This window comes from Pelecanus crispus, chromosome Z (assembly GCF_030463565.1).
Source record: "Pelecanus crispus isolate bPelCri1 chromosome Z, bPelCri1.pri, whole genome shotgun sequence".
NCBI classification, from domain to species: domain Eukaryota; kingdom Metazoa; phylum Chordata; class Aves; order Pelecaniformes; family Pelecanidae; genus Pelecanus; species Pelecanus crispus.
The window spans coordinates 67,830,146-67,851,438 of NC_134676.1; the positions used below are offsets into that span (position 1 = coordinate 67,830,146).

The 21,293-nt window shown below is 35.9% G+C and overlaps 1 protein-coding gene across 1 annotated transcript in view; it reads right to left on the reverse strand.

Annotated features, from left to right (window-relative positions):
- Positions 1-2,583: 2,583 nt before the first annotated feature.
- Positions 2,584-21,293, reverse strand: part of PRR16 (proline rich 16) — a 116,950-nt gene continuing 98,240 nt past the window's right edge. The window contains exon 2 of the mRNA XM_075727164.1: positions 2,584-3,342. Within this exon, the coding sequence (XP_075583279.1) occupies positions 2,584-3,342 (759 nt within the window). The remainder of the gene's footprint in view (positions 3,343-21,293) is intronic.

The window sequence follows — 21,293 nt, forward strand, 5'->3', positions numbered from 1 at the left end:
CTTGGGACACTTTGGTGCATTGAAGAAAGCCTGGGTTAGCAAACTTTGCAGAAAAGTAATGTATTTCCTTCACATTTGGAAACTGCATTTCTGGCCAAAAGCAGCATTGCATTTGAAAAGCTGCATCTTTTGTTTGATAGCACAGCACTTTTCCCACCCTGAAAATACACAAAAAAGAGCAGTAGTTTGTGAAAGGGTACTCAGGAGTCATGGGGAAAGAGATGAGAAAGAGCCTCTGAAAGAGAGGACAAAATGCGAGGTGGAAGATGCTGGATATGAAAACTGAATACAAAATGCTGAAAGTCAGATACCACTAAAACTTTCCAGAGCTGAGAATTGTAAACTTAACACTGCAACAAAACTGAAATTTACATGTATATCAATGTACGTACATAGAGTACAGCATCTAACTTGGAGGTACTAACATGTTCATGAGACTCTGAGAAGCCCAGGGACATAATCCAGAGGGGAAATACTGTGCTCTGGTATCAGAGATGAGTTTATACTGGAAAAATTGAGCCAAGTGAGGTAAGATGTGTGCAGCAGATCCACTCCACTAAAATTATTTAGGGCTATTTTGTCTAATTTAAGATGAAACAAAACTATTTCATATAAAATATACAATGTTTGCTTTGCATTATCCTTAACTTCTTGTACACAGCAGCTCTTTTAAGAAGGAAAAAAACAAACTAAATTATAACGGTTGGTATATGATCTCCACAGTAGTGATGAAGTCAAACAGGCAGCAAAAGTTTTCTTTTTAAAAGAAAAACCTGTAGATACACAATGTGTATATGTCCACACATTGCTGCAGTGATTTAAAATGTAATTTTCAGTGTGTGAGCAAGGGAGGTGCTGTGGGGTCTCAGGGAGTGAGCAGAATCCACCTGACAGAAACTTCATTTCAGTAGCAAAGATCTCGCACACTTGCCGAACGAGTTACTGCCTCCTGCTGCAAGTGCTAAGACTTCACTTGGCAACAGATCTCATGAGATTAAGTATAGGCAAACCATACAAAATGTAAAGTGCATCATGAAAAGCACATGGCAAGCATTTGGGAAAAGCATGATTAAACATTTAAGACCATTTCCTTGCTTTGCCACTTATACGCAGAGAATACAACATGAAGCTTTAGACCTTAAATGTGTATTTGCACAAAATACAGTCTTTGTTTACTGCAAAGGTTTTCAAAGGGTATTTATCTGTTAGAATTTTTGTTATGATTATACTTATTATTTCAGTTTAAATACTATAATGTGTATGCAGGGAAACTGCTTGAAGATTTGTTTTCAGTTTAATACCTATTACTGCATGTAAATGGAAATTTAAATTAAAAATCTGTTTCGTCTAGTTTTGTCTGCTTTGTCGTAGAGTACATTTTATGTTTCAGCTGAGAAAAGGAGATGCTGTTGGGCCATTTAAGATTAATTTGGCACAACTTTTGTAAATAACAGATATATTATCAGATTTTCTTTACTGATTGGATGTTATTTAACTCTAGGTCCCAACAATTCTCTTTGTGAGAATAAAAGAATGTTCTTCCAGAAAATAATTAAAAACACTGATAACTTTTCTTCAACTACTAAGAATATTAATTGGGTTCACCATCAAAATGTGATAAAATGTAAAATGTCTTGTTTTGCATGTTAATGCTTTGTAATTGAAGAGAGCTTTTCAACTTCAAAGCTCTTTACATGAATTAAGAGGATGTCCCTGAAGGCCTTAGACAACATTTTCTTTGCCTTCAAAGAGATTTACCCCAGACAAAAGCTTTGTGAAAAACCCTGTGCTTTGTTGTTTTAATCTACCACCATCGCACATGAAATAAAATATTACTACCATTTTGCAGATGGAGCAGTGGAAATAGGACTATGCGACTATATCTGCTCACCTGAAAACTCCGTACTTCACCTTGGCTGTGGCACACTGAGCAAGCGAGAAACAAAATGTGAGATAATTCAGTTTTCCAAAGCCGTGTCAATATACCTTTCAATTATTTCTTTACTTCCCCACCAAAGATCAAGCTGCCTGAAAGTCCAATGATTACCTCCTATTGCACCGCTCCACACACAATACCTTCATTCAAACAGTCAGGCAGAGAAAAATGCATTTGCTAGAATTCAGTCAAAAGCTGTTATCTGGTACTCCGCTTTGCTTCATCAAATGACATTTTAAAAGGTACTTGCTAGAAACAGGAAGTTTCTCAAAACCCAGGAGCAATGGTTATTCCCTTATGTCAGACAGACTGAAATCTATCATGAATCACCACTCCATATTTTCAAACTGAACTTTGTTGTCACTGTCTTTTAAACCATGCCACAGATATGAAACTGCAACAGACGTTTACAACTTATGAGCTAAACCATGAATATTTTTTCACCATTCTTTGCCATAATGACATTTTTTGGTGAATACAAGTAAGATCAACAAGCATTCCTCTTTGTACTTACCATGTGATTTTTACGCCACTTCACTGGACACAGGGAGTAATACATTGGGTCTTTTATTGCTCAAGTAGAAAGTGCTCATTACCTATTTATGTTTATATATAGGAAAAAACAGAGTTGTTTCAAGTGGCATACATCACACTGTTGTAGTGGTTGATTTCCTCAGGATAGTCTTCTGGGGTTTTGATGCGGTTTGTGGAGGCACAGTCGCAGGTCTCGGAGGAGGAAAGCTATTACTGGGACTTATCCCCAACCCTCCATTTTCCAGAGGAAATGGAGGTAGCGGAGGTGGTGGAGGTGGCAGAGGAGGGCACTGGTGTGGCAGCTTTCCCACAACACGGGCAGGCTCACTGTGCAAATGCACCTCCCTGTTTTTAATGTTATACCGAACATCACAGTCGGGGCAATAGCCGTGGTACTGCACTTTTTCACTAAACCGTACCCGTTCCCTTGCTCCCGGCTGAGGACACCGCTCTTTCTCAGGTCTGTGCATCAGAGGCTGCATCGCAACTTTCTCTAAATTACTGTTCGGTATACAACATATATCTCCGTTTGGGATGCGGTTGGGCCCGACTGGCAAGCCCCCATTTCGCAGCAGGGTACCATTAGTCTTGACAGGGTTGGCCGAAGGAGGCAGTCTTGGAGGCTCGTCGCACTTGACGGGCGTCAGTCGCGGAGGAGGTGGGGGCGGATTTGGCTTCCGCAGCACGGTGAGGATAGCAGATGGGTGCGCGGGTGGCTTGATGAGCGGTGCGCTGCCCCGCACCTTGACTTTCTCCAAGCTGGAAGCTGTTGTGCTGCTGGAGCTGCTGTTGAGTGTGTCTGTTTTGGAACTGTCTGTCATCTCATCCTCCAGCTGCAGGTCAGATGTCAGTGTGTCAATCTGGTCAACTACCTGTACAGCAGCCAGAGAGAAAATGGTGAGAAAAGCTTGCCCCAGTGAAAGCACTGACAAACAAAATCACTCTCCACAATCAGTTTGGTCCTTCCCAGAACTGAAGCATCCAAATTTTTTTTGACATTATTCCTTTTTTCTTGTCAACTTAATAAAATAATAATAATAATAACAATAACAACAACAACAACAAAAATAATAATAGGGATGGCTAGTTTCCTAGCTCATCACCTGAATACAAAAGAAATATAACTTGAAACTCTCTGGAATAAAATTCTGTTTCTTTCCCTCTAGGGTTCACTTGGCAATATCATTGTAAGTGAACTGTAATCCTTCAATATTACGCTTTGCCTTCCAGTGCAGGAGGAGGCTGAATTATTTAACTTTAGCTTCGGTATGACAGCTTGTGAATCCAAATCTTCTGCAGAGTATCTATTAGCCCTGACCTTTAACAGTCTAGATTTAAATATGCATTTCTGTGTAGATGATATTATAAACCTACACTCATAAGTTTGGTACAGTTTCCTGACAATTTTTTAACATAAATAAAGTACTGAGAAGTAACTTCCCTCTTGTATTAAACTGCATTATCTCCCTTTATGAATATTTTCCTTAAGATCTGAGATCCTCTGAAGCAATCCTGAAATAGCATTTGCTGCAAGTAAAGAGGAAATGTAGCTTGGTTTCCAAAGTTACGTGCATTTATTAACTCATGCACTTTATTCCAAGATTTCCTCTAACTCCCGTATTTCTGTTTGTAGTTTCCACAATGTTAGATCTCTTCTGGTCTTCCAGACTCCTTTTTCTACTCAATTTTGAAAAGGACATGCAACTGATGGTGCCTTTACTAGGTAGCGAAAATTTGTCATATGACAATTAAAAGCCCTTCCTGAAAACTGCATTTTCCTCAGTACCTAGGTGAACAACTGTAGTTATAATCTACAGGTAACTACAACACACACCACAGAAAGTAAGCACACATTTAAAAACTGATCTTTATCCTTTACATCCTCACAGGGTATACATAAAGTGATCAGTAGCTGAAATGTTACTAGCTAACTTTGTTGTATGAATAAAAAGCTTGTGGCCTTGCTTGGGGTCCTTTTGGGAGATCTGTGATGTTCTGGAGGGAGAACTGGAGGGGGCACACAAGTATATCTGAAATGAAACTAGATGCCTTCAGTTGTGCCACTGAATCAATCCTTCTTACCCCTTTGAGACTTTCATTTCTACTTCCTGCTTTCAATAAATTGGTCCTAATACTATTGATTTCAAAGTAAGCCTGGTTTCGAGGAGTATAAGCCATATGTTAACTGCAAAAAAAGTGAAAGTCATTACTGAATGCAGCAACTCTTTACTCGGTCAAACCAGTGGTATACAGTAAATAATGAAAGCAAAACCACCATAGAATGAAAGAGCACTTTAGCCTCTACTGCTCATACTGTAGCTAACAGTTGTGTAATATAAAATTCATAAAAATTCATATGCAACAATTCAGTTCAGTGCCTTCCTTCTCCTAAAAACAGCATCCATGCAGATAACCATGATTCAGAATGAGAGCTTTCAAACATCTTTGAAAAAAAATACAATACTTTTTTCTCTGCAAGACTAAACAACTACTCATTTATTCACTATTCCAGGCCTAATACCATGTCTATTTTAGCATTTTGATTTTTCTCCAATAAAGAATAAAGAAAAATTATACCCTTAAAAGACAGACATTAATTTGCCCATATAATCAGGATTTAAAATATTAGTCTACAAGTTGAAAGGTACAGTTGACCTCCAGTAACTGTCAGATCCTAAACATCTCCTCCAGGGTACAGCCTATGACTACTCTTGAAAATTTCAGAATAAAGGCAGATGATCTACATTTGTAGTAAGACAATACAAAATTCACAGCATGAAAGAGTTTACAGGACAAAGAACTCACATTATCACCTTACTTTACATACGCAAACCAAGGCAGAGAGAACTTCTCAAAATGAAACAGTGAATCTAAAGGAACAAGGAAAAGACAGTCATGTTCTGGGCACTAAGCCTGAAATTCAAGCACCCCTCTGCAAGTTTAGTACGGATTTGTGTAAATATTAGGGTATGCCTACATATGGTTAAATACACTATTGAATCCTCTCCTGGAATCCAGTATGTAACCTTTTAACAAACTACAACAGCCACAGAATGGATTGATGCACCATAAACCAAAGAAACTCCTTGGCAAGCAAAGAAACAAAAAAAGAGGTGTTAAATAGCTGCAGGCAAGAGAGAAAGGAAAGACATATCCGTAAGGATGCTCAACCCAGGAGCACCGGATAGCTTGTACAGGTGATGGTATATTGGCCTATATTACAGTTTTAGATAATAGCAAGTGATAATATTTGGTTGCTTCACATTCCTTAATAAAAACTATGTTAAAATGCAAAGAACACAAATTGGTTTCTTTTGCAATTGACTTATTCCAACAGAACCTAATTTTTCTTTTCTTCTATTTTCTATGCCCTGTGATAACCCCCTCAAAGAGTACTTCTAATTATACAGGACCTTAGAAACCAACATCACACATGCGAGGAAAAAGACAGCCATGGACCACCAACATAATTATTGCACAATTAGCTATAGATAAATCCCATGGAGATTATAAAAAATTATACTAAATCTTCCTTACCTTAATAAAATTCACTCACAATTTCCAGTATCAAATTCCCAGTAAAGAATAATATTTTAAAAAAATGCATTTTAATGTTATTTTAAGACATACAAAGAATTCTAATAATTTTATGTATTTTTTTTTTCTGTGGAACCATTCAAAAATTATGGTTTCTTTGCTTTAGGCCTCATGTGCAACAAGACCATCCCTGTTCCGCACTGTACAAAATAAAAGTACTCCATGCAATGTAATTCTACAGAAACAAAACCTAGAGTTTATTATTTTGAGATGGATACATTAAAGGTGATATTCTACTGGTGCTTTGAGGCTATAGCTGTAATTATGCAGCTCATGTGACATAAAATGACAGACCCTGGTGATGAGAAAATTTGCATCCTCTCCAACTGTCCTTCTGACAGTGCAAAAATTTTCTCAAGAGTAACAGGAAAGTCTGTTATGAACTGTCCTTGAATTTAAATGACTACAGAGTTTATCTCTTGTCCTCTGGGCAAATGTGTAGTACACATCAGAATTTTTTTGTCACCTATCCATTCGTAAAACATAAAACCAGCAAGAAATGGCTCTGACATAACACCACAGTTTATCTGTCCAGATTCATTCCCACTACAAGTTGTGATTGTGTTTACTGTTATTTTCTTTTGCCTTTTTTGTCCCAGAAGGAAAAATTCAAATAAGATGAAAAAGTAACAGAGAACCGGTGACTAACACAGTGAAACTGATGCAGTTAAAAAAAAAGAAAACAAGCGGGTTGAAAAAAATAGCCTCCATTTCACAATGCATATTTAGAAATGAAAAAGCTGCTCTAGTTGTGCAGAATCTGCCCATTTTTCACTTCTGGAATAAAACAGGACTTGATTCACACATACCAGCATGGGGGAGATATCCTTTTATAGCATGAGAAGCTCCTTAGCCATTAATTGGATTTGAGCTCCGCAGAGATGCCCACTTCACCCCTCCCAGCAATATCCTGAGGCTTCAAGCTCTGTAAGATCCAGTGTGACACTCCTGAATGAACCAGGACATCAGCTTATTCCTAGCCCATTTCTGGGTTGTTACTGGACAACAATATTAGATGCCCCATGGGGATGGAGTTGGATTTCTCTGGGCTGACCCCCAAAAATTAATCAAAGTCTGTTAACACATGTACAGACACAAAATATTTTATCCAGAAATCTAAATCATTCAACAAGTCAAATCTCTGCTTATAGCATCACTTTATCATTACAAATATGTGTGGAGCTTTTGGATGGAGTTTGGGTTTTTTTTTTTATTTTATTTTGACAACTGGGTATCTTTACCACACGATGAGCAGAAAAAACAATTGTTTGGATAAAATAAATTTAATGTAGATATTATGTTTATCCTTCACCTCCAGTTTACAGATTAAAAATTATTTTGTGTTTTCTTGTCTGTTTAATTTTTTATGTAGACACTCAAGCCTTTCTTTCCAGTAATGCTCAAACTAGACAGAAGATCAACAACAGCATCTGTAAAACATGTACATAAGAATGTATAATCTCCATTTAGAATCGGCAATCGATTGACATGAATTAAATCTCATTTCTGCCTAAACTCAAACCAGCAGGGTTATGTTTAAAAACTAACACTAGCTAACAGCAATTTACCAAATAAAAAAAAAAAAAAGAAAACAACAAAGTAGAATTAAGAGGTATGATTCACAATTTTTTTGCTTTTTCTTGTTGATTTAATTTTTTATGTAGACACTCAAGTCTTTCAGTAAATTTGGGAAAAAAATGTTAATTATGAACATTCCAATTAGGAAACATAAAGATTACTATTTGGAGACAACCTTCCTCTCTGGGAGTACACAGCATATGAAACTGTTAAAGAAAATGTAAAGCTCCTTGTTGTAGACAGAGGTAAGATTAAGTTATGTACTACTGAAAAAAAAACCTTACTAATGTGCATTCAGGCTCAGGAATTCTGTGCTGCAACCACCAGTGTATGGAGAATGAATCAGTACTACCAAATGAAGGAGGTTAAAAGGACATAAATACTACCCACCCCCAATAAAAAAGAAAAAAAATTGGAAAAACAAAGACACTGAAGTTGCAAACAATTTGAAATGCAAACATGTCCTACAATTAATCCCATCCTTCAATGTTATCAAACTCTTATACTAAATTGCTTAAAAATATAGAGCTAGCATAAAGTACCACTTTTCCACTGAGGTCAAACTGCAGTCCTTGTTGAAAGCAACTGAGAATCTTGTCCAAGGAAACGTCTTGTGATTATCAAAAACAGCCTATGCTGGCCTAATATTTCTGTGGTTTAGAGCTGTACTTACAAGTGTGGTCTGTTTTTTACCTCCTCTGCTAAGGCACTTTTGTGTGTGAATATCCTAACTCAATTAGACCAATACTCAAAACTCCGTATTTCTTACTGAATGCCAGGACCTCATTATAAGAATCTAACTTGGCAATCATAAGACTAAAACATGACACAGAAAGTAACAGTTTCTTTTACTTCTTAATTGTATCCCTAAACTTGTCTGAAAAGAGGATCTACAAATAGTCACAAACACTTTTTGTAGTGTTTCTTTGTGTGATTATGTGGTACACATCCGCAAATGCATATGTAATCTACTGAGAGTTTTATTATCTCCTTAAAATAAATATTTTGCCAGGTTTGGTTTTGTTCCTGTTTAAAAGCAGTGGGAAACAAGGCAGTAAGGTACTCATGTTCAATGAGTATATAAAGCACTAGCTGCACGCAGTCCACCACAGACAATTGTTGTGCTTTTTTTCAACTCTTGAATAAAGCCACAAATTGCTTTTCAGAAGAAAAGTACTATACTTTTAAAGATTCATGAACTTAGAAGCTCACAGAACTTCAAATTAAAATAAGATGTCCAGCCATTTTCACTGTTTTGTATTTCTTCAAAAGTTTCACATGGATTTATGAGTAAGATTTCTTTTCTAAAATGACTTGCTTCTGCACAGGCTAGCACCTCCCAAAAAATATGCATAAACAAAATGGAAATGGTATTTAGTGGTGATATTAATTCTGAGATGGAATAGTTACAATCCACATATTACTGTTTAGAACTACACCACAGCAGTGTGCAGCTATGAGATTTGATTTAACAGTTTGCTGGAAGTTTTCTAGAAAACTAATAGTTACAGACAGACACTGACCTTGATTTTAAATCAACCAAAATCATGTCAGGTCATGAGACTAGGACAAGTATGTGCTTTCTTACTTTGATCTAAAAAAATTACTGGAGAAAGGAACAAAATTAGGTGGTATTCTTTAATTACAAATAAGTGCAATCAAAATGTCTTAATTTCATTATTTCTGAAGCAATTCCCAAAACTTGCGAAGTTTGACATGGATAAATTTTGCACTGTACATGCAAAAATTAAGTATGTGACAAGCCAGAAGAAGAAACACATAATTAACAATAAAACATCAATCAGCTCTATCACAAAGAGGCCACACTGTCTTTTAAGTAACGAACTGGCAAACATGCTGTGTCAGTAGCTCTAATATGATTGCATCTCTAATCCTACAAGAAATTGTTCACTTGCTGTAATTACTACAGGAATCTTTAAGACAAGCTGTCAAATTATTTACCTTCCCATCATCTTAGCTTATTGTTTCCTGTAGAGTTACTAGTCCTTTGTTGACAAAAATGAATGTTCAATATAACTAAGGACACAAACGAAGCTTTTTCCCCACCAACTCTTTGCCTGTAAATCCTGAACCACCACAGAGCTAACAAAAATGAAAGGGAGGTCCCTATTAACAGTGAGAGAGCTAGTATTTGCCTCTACAGTTTAAGCTGCATAACATCAGAATAAGACCCTGTTCTCAGGTGCTTATATTCCAGCTTCAGTCATCCATGGTCATATCTTTTTCATTTGCCACAGCTAACACTGTACCCCCACCCTGCCCATCCCCAATGAATACAGCTTCCAGGTCAAGGAGAAATGGAAACAAATTTAGACCAGAAACATGTTTATAAAGCTGCATAAGCCAAAAAATTGCAAAAAGAAATTAGAAGAGCTGTACTAGGAGAGACAAATGGTCTACTTAGCACAATATTGTGAAAAATTAAAAAAAGCAGGTGCCCAAGCAAGTACACAAGAATAGAAAAGTCGCACAGAAATATTTCTGCAGAATCTTATCCCCATCCCAAACAATTTCTAACTCAAGGACTTCTTAACAGATCTTGCATTAAGTAGACCTTTACGTATTTATCTACCGTGAACATGCTTATTTCTGCTTGAACCCATATAAGCTTTTAGCATCTGCAATATCCTGTGCTTTCCCATGTTCATTATAAGGATACACCACCTATTCCTCTTCCTGTTTGAGAAAAAACAGAAGCTTTTATAGACAAAGTGTTTCATGGACTTGCATAATACTTAAGCTGTAGCTGTTTTGCAAAACCACACCTGTGCAAGCCCTCTCAATCTTGGAATTTGTTTTTTTGTTGTTTTTTTTGAATCAAATACATGATAAATGTCTGCAGAACAAAGAGTAATAACCTTACACAAGGAAACAAAGACTCAAATAGCTGGCTACACATAGCAGTCCTTCTGCCACCACTAATAAGTTATTAGAAAAGTTTTACAGTTCTTGTGGTTTAACCCCAGCCAGCAACTAAGCACCACCCAGCTGCTCACTCACTCTCCCCCAGTGGGATGGGGGAGAGGATCAGAAGAGTAAAAGTGAGAAAACTTGTGGGTTGAGATAAAGACAGTTTAATAGGTAAAGCAAAAGCCGTGCACACAAGCAAAGCAAAACAAGGAATTCATTCACAGCTTCCCATGGGCAGGCAGGTGTTCAGCCACCTCCAGGAAAGCAGGGCTCCATCACGTGTAATGGTTACTTGGGAAGACAAACACCATCACTCGAAATGTCCCCCCCTTCCTTCTTATTCCCCCAGCTTTATGTGCTGAGCATGACATCATATGCTATGGAATATCCTTTTTGGTCAGTTGGGGTCAGCTGTGCCGGCTGTGTCCCCTCCCAGCTTCTTGTGCACTCCCAGCCTGCTCGCTGGTGGGGTACGGTGAGAGGCAGAAAAGACCTTGACTGTGTGTAAGTACTGCTCAGCAATAATGAAAACATTCTTGTATTATCAAGACTGTTTTCAGCACAAATCCAAAACATAGCCCCAAAATAGGCACTATGAAGAAAAGTAACTCTATCCCAGCCAAAACTGTCACAACAGTGTATCCAGCAACATCTTTGTATCTAAAGCTGTATTAATACAAGTAATCATGTCTGCTTATGCTAAGATATTCTAGCATAGTATTAGGGATGAATCCGATATTTGAGTTAATACACTCTTCCAGGCAGATACAAAGTTCAGCTTTCAGGAGACAACTCTTAAGAGTAGCATCTCAGACAACTCAGTCACCCACCCTGCAGCACCAGCAAAGGGCAAGGTTAGTGTGAGACTTGCCTGTGTTAAGGTATCTGAAAGTTCAACACCATCCTAAGCAAACTTACACACATACCAACTCAGTAAATAACAGAAAAAAACCCATGCAGCTGTTGCCACCAGAAAGTTTTTGCTAAAGGATATGTTAGTAACTTCACCAAACTAGTATTACCCTTTGGAATACATGACACAGTCATTGATTCAACCTCACCCTCTGTGCAGAAATGAATTCAGAAATACATCACTTTACTAAACTGTACTCTGACATTTGGAAGTAGACTAAACACCAAGTTAGGCTGGACGTAAACATATGAATGGAAATTTAAGAATATGCTGGACTCTTGGAAATCTAACAAGGCCATGAAAGCTCAGTATCATCATCCTGACTTAGCATTTCAAGGAAAGCAAACTGCAAAGCCCATATTCAAAATCTGAAAAGAAAAAGGCTTCTTTTCCATGAAGGAATAAAAAAAAAAAGAAACAGAAAAAGCAGTAAACTGCTCTCGCTGTTCCCTTTAAGAACTTAACACAGCCATGGTAATTCCTCTGTATACCCTTTTTGATGAAGTCTGCTAGGGACACTGCTTGGAAGATCAGAGAGAGAGATGAAGGCAGGTATGTGGCAGGTATTCATAGCATAAAGAATAGTATTATAGAATAGTACAGTTATAGTTAAATACATAAAGAATAGTACAGTTATAGTTCATGTCACATACAAAAGAACCCTGATAAAATTAAAAATAAATATATAAAGAAACAAACAGAAACCCTGAGAAAATAAAGTAAAAAACAAATTAAAAAATCCCTTTCTAGAAAAGGAAATTCAAAGAATATTTGTAACAAAAAAATAGCTGTTCTAAAATATTAACTGAAGTAAGTCAGCATTCCTTATGAATGGTTACAGAATTTCACACTTCCAGTGAAATACTCGCATCATCTCATACTTGGCAATGTTTGAAAGTAGTTAATTTCACAACAGTAAAGGGGATTAAATCTGAGTTTATGCCACATCTACAGACACAGAGAGATGACACTTGTCTTAACTCTGGTAAGGGAGTGCAATGATTTCATACGTAGCTCATTACCCAGGCTGAAAGACAAACTGCAACGCAGACTCAACACTAAAAAAGAAGTTTTACCCTGAGTTATCAGTCATGCCCTACCTTTGCTCCCCCCTCTTGCCCATAATGATGCAGCCACCAAAACTGTGTAAGCATGGCAAATCACATATTTGATGCCTGTCTCTATGAACAGCGGTGTTAACGGACAGTTGTTCAAGAACAGGTTCCAAGAGCAGCAAAGTGAATCTGGCACAGCTTGTTCTGAACATTGATGAAAGACTCACTACTAGAAGAAAGGGATTTTAAGTACTGGAGAAACAAATGAAGACTAAATAATAAAATATAAAGAAAGTTTAATTTCATATGACTCACAAAGAAAACTGCAACTTAACAGGAAATAACTGATTTTCCCTTTATTGTTATACTGATGTCAATTATAATTCTTTTTATTTTTGCACTCTTTGAGATTTTGACAGTGTAGATATAGCCTTTGTGACTATTTAAGCTCATGAAAATAATGGAACAATGCTCACTTACTTCGTGGGGACACTGAAATATACTCTTCATCCTATCTCTGCAAATACCTAATGTAAGACTATAATAAGGAGAGTGTACAACTACTTTATTATTTGGTTTCCATACATTTTCTCCTAAATTTGTGGAATTACAAATTACATATATGGAAACAAAAAGACTGCAGACCTCTATTTTTATGCTATTAGATAACTAAAGAAAAAACATTGAAAATGATGAAGCTGGACATGGTAAATATGCATTTGATCAACTATTTCTGCATACATAATTTTTAATTCATTAGGCACAAATCAGGAGATTTAAAAGACAAATTGCTAATCAACATTCAACGCTTAAATGCGCATGTAGATACAAGCAAAAAGGCGTCCCTGTAAAAAACTCAAGAGAATTAATGTGGAACCCTTGTGTACATGTTTCAGTAATACTCTCTGACAGTGGAGGTCTTTTGTTTAATATAAAGAGGCCAGAGAACACCAGAGCTGTAATGTGTCTTCTGAACCAAATGTATCTTTCTATATTAACGGTTTAGAAGCTGCGGCTTACTACTGCTTTTGTGTCTCAAAACAGGTAAGAAAACTGAAAATGGCTGCATATTGACAAAACCTAAGGACTGGTTAGTTTGTGCATTCTCATTATTTCTAGTCTTTTCTGAACAAAAGTATTGTAAAACAGCTGAAAATGCAGCACCATAAAATGTTAAGAGATTTTAGTCCCTACATAACAACCTTTGCTATAAACATTGGTGCATAATGACTAAAAATACAGTGATTTGCCTAATCATACATCATATTAATTTAAATGAATGGTAAATATTTGTCCAAGCTCTTAACTATTAATGTGTACAACATGTAAAAGTTCCTTAAAGTATGTGCATCCCCAAACTATTAATGCTTACTATGAAGACTGAAAGTTCCTCTGTAGGATTAGAAAAAACTGTTCCACTGATCACACAAATAGTTTCCTAGGTACACTCTTCAGGTACGTTAATAACAGCTATTGTGACAAAAAGCCCTCATAACATTATAGCTCTGAAAATGAATTTAAAATATTTAGCACACCCAAAAGAATTTTCTGAGAAGCTGGTAAGCAACTCCTAGTGCAATTCTTCTGTGTTAACTCCAGTCTTAAGCACTGGGTGTACTTCTCTGATTTTAAATAAATCACCTCACTAGGCAGGGTATTAATCAACATCCTTCCTTTTCCTCTGACAGTCTAAAAGAGGCTCCAGAAATAAATATTTGACATCCTTTTGTTCTAAAACCAAAAAGATGTTCCCTGAGAACAGCCAGTATATCTTTTTGGACACCACATGCTGGGCTGGTGGATTTTTTGATTGAAAGGATTTTATTAGTGAAATACTACTTTGAGTCTAGATGGCCTCCATATTTTAATATTTCAACACTGTTTCTGTTACAGCTCCAAAGCCACATTTAAGCCCAAATGAAATGTACAATGAATTTACATTAATCTGGAAGTGCTAATTCCAAGCTGTGGGACACTTATTAAAATGCATTTCAACAGACCTGAACAGAACCAGAGGATTTAGCTCAGTAGACACATTTCTAACCATCCCTTTTGGCTCCAAAACATGACCCAAAATTGCACAATCCATTAAGTTTAATTCTAATGAAAAATTTGAACAAATCAAATGTTCAAAGCAAATTTTAGATGAAGTGACAGCATCATCTACTTTTTACAGTGAAAAAATAATGAAGCAATAGGGTTTTTTTCTTCAGATATACCTATAACATGCTTTCTGTTGATACGGTTTCATTGAAAGAAAGAGCTTCTGTTTATGCAATAGGTTGAATTATCTGCCTGGATAAAAATAATGCTATTGATAATGATGATTATTATTAAAAAGTTGTGTAACTCTTTCAGCTGAGAGGTCTTAAAATGGATAAGCTACCTTCTCTGCTGGCGACATCTCGAAGTAAGTGTGCTGTAGACATTGTTCCAAGAATGAGAGAACAAAAAAGATGTTGTAATATTGACCCTAGGGAAGGCTTCTTGGGACTCAGTTTGACTTTTCCATCTGGATGTAGTGGGCAGAATACATAACAGGAGATGTTAACAGCCCATGGTGAGCTTACATGACTAATAAATAATAGTAATAAATCAGCCAAACCCTGCTACTAGAGAAAATAATTGCTATGAACTATGTAGGTTTGAAATGAATACTTGGTTGCCTTTTAAATATTAGTTTCTCCAGGTTAAATGACTTCTGTTCATATGGCATCACAACATATTTAAGGAATTTAATTGAAAGCCACAGAATATTCTATCTTAATATTTATGGACAACATTTTTTCAGATTCTTTTAAATAAAATGCTACATGTGCACAAGAGAAATATAAAAATAAGGAAATTTATCTCATCCTTGGTTCTATATACGTTATACATGTCAAAATGCTATGAAAGTTAATTGAATCTCAGCTGTCTATGGCTTTGGCCTAAACCACATCTTTGATTCAATATGCTAATTATCTGAAGAAAGCTAATAACAATATAATCTAGTCAAAACTTTTGTTCCCTTAGGCAGATATCTAAATCTGATCCCTTCAAGTCATTAGTACAGCTTCATATGTATTTCAAACAGTGAATAAGAGCAAACTGTAGCTAAGAATTTGTTTTTCTAAATAACATAATTAAAAGATTTAGCAATAATTATGGTATTCACATTAGCATAATATGAACACTGCCAAGACAGCTGTTTAAAAAAATTCAAAGTAAATAACGTAATCTAATGTTACACATTTACTTAGATCGTTGCTTACTTTATAGTTAAAGCTGAATTTAATTAAAATCACTTATTTTAGAGCTTGAAGAAAGCTTTCTATCTGCCTTCCAATCAAAAAAAAAAAAAAAACAAATACCATAAATTAAGGAGCAAAGGTGAAGGAGCAGAGTTTACAGCTAATGTTTGCAATAAGATACACACTCTATTTGCTAGGCCTTAAAAATGCTTATCTAACATCTTTAAGATGTCTTTAAGATTTGGGAAGTCTTCTATTTTCAAATCTAGTATTTGTACTATTAATCATCCCAACAGAAAAAAATCAGGAAATCTGTAGCTCAGATATTTCCAGCACTTTTGAAGGAGGTAATTGTTTCAGACTGTGCCAAAACACAATACCATGGGTGTTTTTTCAAGCAATGACTAATAAATTTTTGTGCTCGTAAGACCATTAGCTCATGTTTTTGGCACTATTACCTGCTGTTCCAATTCTATTTCTGGTTACACATCAGGTTAGGTTATAATGTAAAAAACCAGAAAGTTTTTCCTTGCTTTTGCACAATGTGCAAAGGAGCTGGGCCTGTTATGCCTGTCATGTACTTACACTCCCAACACTACTGAACTATTAAAAGAGAATTTGGCCATCTCACATGGTACATGGTGTTGTCCTCAGTACCACGACACTGTATTTTTACTGCTTGTGGTCCAGTCCCTCTCCTGTGTATTCAGTTCAGATGCCTCTGCATCTGCGCTGTAGGTCTCCCTTGGGTGTAGTTACTTTTGCTATTTTTAATGCAAGAGAGGGGCACGACTTATCAGAAGTAATAATTAAAGGCTGAAGGTGAAACTCAAGAGCTCTGTTTCCCTCAGTAACTGAATAGTTGCATTACAGCAGGAAATTGCAGTAGTAGAGTGCATTGATGCAGAGTAGAAAACCATTTCCAAAAGGATTTGCAAAACGCAGTGGTTTGCAGGGTGGGTGAGCAACTCCCTACCTTGGTCATGCAGGGTAGCAAACTGCAGTCAAGATTCAGCACAGCTACTGCAAATTTCCAACCAAAGATAAAGCCAAAATGATTCACGCCTTGAATTGAATTGTTGCTACTTAGCCTTTGAAGCTTTGTTCTGGTTTTTGGCTTCCCTACAAAGCATTTTCAGTTGAGTTAGCATGTTGATAAAAAAGCTATAGAATATTTATTTTAAAGGTATGTATATTAGTAATTATTTCTGTAGTGACTATGACAATATGGGGAAAATCTGATCCAAACCTCATGGAGAGAAGAGAAAAAAAGCAGTTTTCTATGGAAAACTGGACCTGCCTTTCACATTGTCTTCTGGAATTTACAAGACATGAATACTTTTTCTCCTTTTTTTTAATATAATATGCAAGCAGCACAATTTCTGCTCAGGTTAATTATGCAATCCCTCAAGTACTAAATAATTTCTTTGATTGCCACCCACATTACTAATCCACTTTGAAGAGTCCTCACATCCAGTCCTTATAATTCCCAATCCCTTTCTGATAATTGCAGTACTTGTGGCAGCAGGAATGAAATGTTTTGTACCTATTATGTTGAAGTGGTCCTTAGATGTAAAGAGTGGAATTTTTCCAGTGCTGTTGGCAGGATGTACAGAGAAGCAACAGGAAGACAGATCAAGTGCCTGCTTCTGCTGCTATCCTATGGAGGTCATCTTGGTTTGCTTTATTTCAAATAAAAATGCAGTCCTACTATTCAACAGAACATGGCTGGCAAGAAAAAAAGACCTTACGTACAACAGACTTTTGGTATATGCATTGACATTTTACCTTAAATCTCATCTTCTATTGCTGTATACAACATAATCAGATGGCACTGAACAAATAATCATTTTGGTTTTTGGGCTATTAGTGAAAAGAAAATTATATAGGCAAGCTTTATAGCTGTAATTCACATTTTAATACTGATACCTAGAATGTTAGAGCCAAGATTTGCTCTTTTAGCAAAGAAAATATAAGCTGTAGATACTTGGGGTTCCAACCCATAAAACAGGCCTGTATACTAAGATAAAAGGTATATATGTCTAATAAAAGAAAGTCCTGCAAACTCTGTGAAAAATATCATCTGTACTTGAAAAATAAAACAATTTTGAAATGCCTGAAGAAAAAGTAAGTACTATAAATTATTTTAAAGTTTTAAATGAAAATTATTGAAAACATTATGGACTTGCATTTAGTTTTTTAAAAGACACAAGAGAGGTTATTAGTTTTAGTCAAAACAATTATATTTATTTAAGTTAAAAGTGTAAGATCTGACACATTAGGCAGCTCAAAAAGAGAGGACTCTCTATTCACAGCTAGGTAGTTTGTATCCTCCTGGTAGGAGTTAAGATTTTTTGAGGGGGGCTAGATATAACATATTAAAGATAAGAATTCAGGGATAAGAAAAATTTAACATTAAATAACATTTAAGCTTATTGAAAACTATCTCTTAGAGACTATAGTTCCATACATTTAAATTACTACTAGTTAATACTTTATTGATATGACATTAGTACTATGTACTAAATACTGCTATTTAATATCTGTGTCTATTTTCATTTTTTATTTCTGTGCACCATGATTGTGACATGCCCCAACTACCTTCTTAACAGAAAGTTCTAGAGAATGTGTCAGGAGATAAAAAAAACACATCTTTGAATGTACATACAAGGATCACAGTTATTTCTACTATTCCTAATGTCAGAACAGTTAAGACAAAAGCAGCTCTGCAAAATATCACATTGTTAAGTGTTTAAGTTTTCCCCAACTCTTCTTTCTTCTTTCATTATATGCGTATTTTACACCTACTACCAAATATTTATAATATATCTGCTTAAGCTGGTGATCACTGTATTTTTTTATTCTTTTCACTAGGTTAGTAACATACAAGGGCTGAATTACATTTTTAGCCTGACAGTGATGATAGTGGCCTTTTTGCATTGATAAAACCATTACAAAAAAAGGTGTCCACTGATGATTCCACTCCCTATGATTACAGCAGGTTGTTTTGTTGCTCTTGATTTTACCTCAAGTACTTTTAAGGTCAAAAATTTCCCCCTCCTCCAGATCAAGAAGTGTAAAAACAACATAATAATATTGCAAAAAAACAACGCCAGGAAGTCATTGAACATGTTCCTATCCAATCACAGGTGTTGCAGAAGAAATAATTCATAACATTTTTAATCTCTGTTTTTGTTTGTGACAGAAAAATAAAATCACAATTGCACTGAATATAGTTGTTACCTCTTCAAATAATATGTAATCTACAGATTATCTTAAATGAGATCACAGGAAATAGATGCATGACCAGTTGTTTCTAATTTCTAGCTCTGCTGTTGACATAACTGTTGTGTTAACTCAAGAAAGGAGCTCCATCTTTATGTGACACCATTTTTCTCCTTACTCTTTATCTCTCATCCATTTACCTGTACACTCTGGAACAAGAGTTACATTTTTCTTGTGCACAAGTCTCCCCACAAAATATGTGCTACTTGTTAATATTATTCTTCGATACTATTTCAGAGCAGAACACTGTTGGCTAATCTTGTTGGCTAATTTTCTTGGCTAATAGGTTCTCTCTACAGCAGGATAAATAAACCACTTACAGTCAAGTTTCAGGTGTGGATGTTTCAAAATTCAAATATGCCTTTCATTAACATTTCCTTGCAACATACACACTAGAACATTTATTGAAAAAAAAACCACTCAAAATTCACTTCATCTAACTATATATTGTGGAAATTATGTTTTAGATATAAGCTATTATAAGTATTTGTGGAAATTACATATTTTTAAGAGCAAGGTGTAAGTATATGACATATTAGGCTACATAACACTATATGTCCCCATGGCAGTTCTGAACACATCAAACCATCCCTGACCAGTAAGCCATGTTCTCACATACACTGATCAGCACACTCATAGCACCTCTTGGGGTCATAGATCTTGCTTCCATTCAAATACTACTCATATCTGCCTAATTTCTTAAGAAGTAATTTAAAGCACTTGTCCCAGAACCCTGATTTCAAGGAGAGAGCAATACCATTTTTTTTAAAGAAATCAAAAGTAAATATACTCATTAAATGAAAGATTAAATACTCCCGCGCATGAGTGGAGAGTTGAAGTTCACACAGGAACAGAGCCTATAAAACCTGCTACAAAAGGTGGATATAGGGTGAGAAGAAGCTACATGAAGTAACAGCAAAGTAGCAGAGTGACCTGTCTTAGCAGTTGAGCCATGTTATCTTTGGTATTGAGAGATAAAACTTTCTGATGAAGTTTCAGAAGTATTTCAAGCTTCAGCTTTCATAGGATTACCCATCACAAAATCACCATGCTTGGAGGGAAGAGGACAGCAAAGTATCAGACTGATGTGTGCCCCATCACAACACTTTTCATATTTTCTATTGATCTCCGAAGCTACTTCTGCTTCATTACTGTCCAGCCTGATGCTCCAAGTTTCCATGCAGTACAAGCAAGTTATACAGCAAGTTAATGAAGTGGTATACAATTTGTGTCAAAATCACTTGGACTTTCTGAAGCTATCATGTCTTTATACCCAGTTCATTGTCCATTTGCAAGGTTACCTAAATTATACACGATGAATTATCTGGCTCTGCTTTTTCCTAGATCTCAGAAAAGCGTGAATGCTTTCTGGTATCCATAACTGTTTATAAACTAGGAGTAATAAAAACATAAATATCTCTTGACATAAAATTGTTCCCAAATTCTCCATCAAGTAAGCTTTTCCTTACAGGTTAACCAACAGAATCTCACACACCTGAGCAAGCACAGCTCTTCTCAGACACCATTCAGCTTCTGGCACCGAGTTCCAACATGCACCGAGACCCATGCACTCATTGGTTACACAGCACACAGATGATGCAGCTCTAACTTAATTAACTGTTTTTAAGTCATTACAGAAAATACTACTTTTTCCCACAAAAGACTATCAGAATCTGTAGTGAGCATTTTTTCCAATGAACAGAAGTAAACACCAGTATGGTGTCTCACTGACTAGCAGAAACAATGATATGCTGCACAAACATGCATTCATTTCAAAGTGGATATTACATCAAATATTATAAAAAAATACACATATGTTGCATCCACATATACAAACAGTCACAGCAGAAAGGTAATGAAGCAAATGAAGCATAAAAATTGCTCATCTTATTCATAAGCTTGCATTGTGTGGGCTGCCTTATGCACAGGTATATAAAGATTTCAAAATTTCTAGCACCTCTGACATACAAAAATATAAATCCCAGAATCAGGATAGTTTAACGTACCATGAAAGAAAAATACTGGAGTGCTACTTCCAAAATGAGAAAAACATTTTGTTTGTATTAAAAATAAATATAAAAAAAAGCAATTGGAAATCACGCCAGAAGCATTAGCTCTGGGATTTTTTGCTTAGACCTTTAAGTAGACCAGTTTCACTATGAAAACTGGAAAAAATTAACTTTACGTCTCTGAGATGAAAGTGATTAAAAAAAAAAGATGGAGAGTGTCCT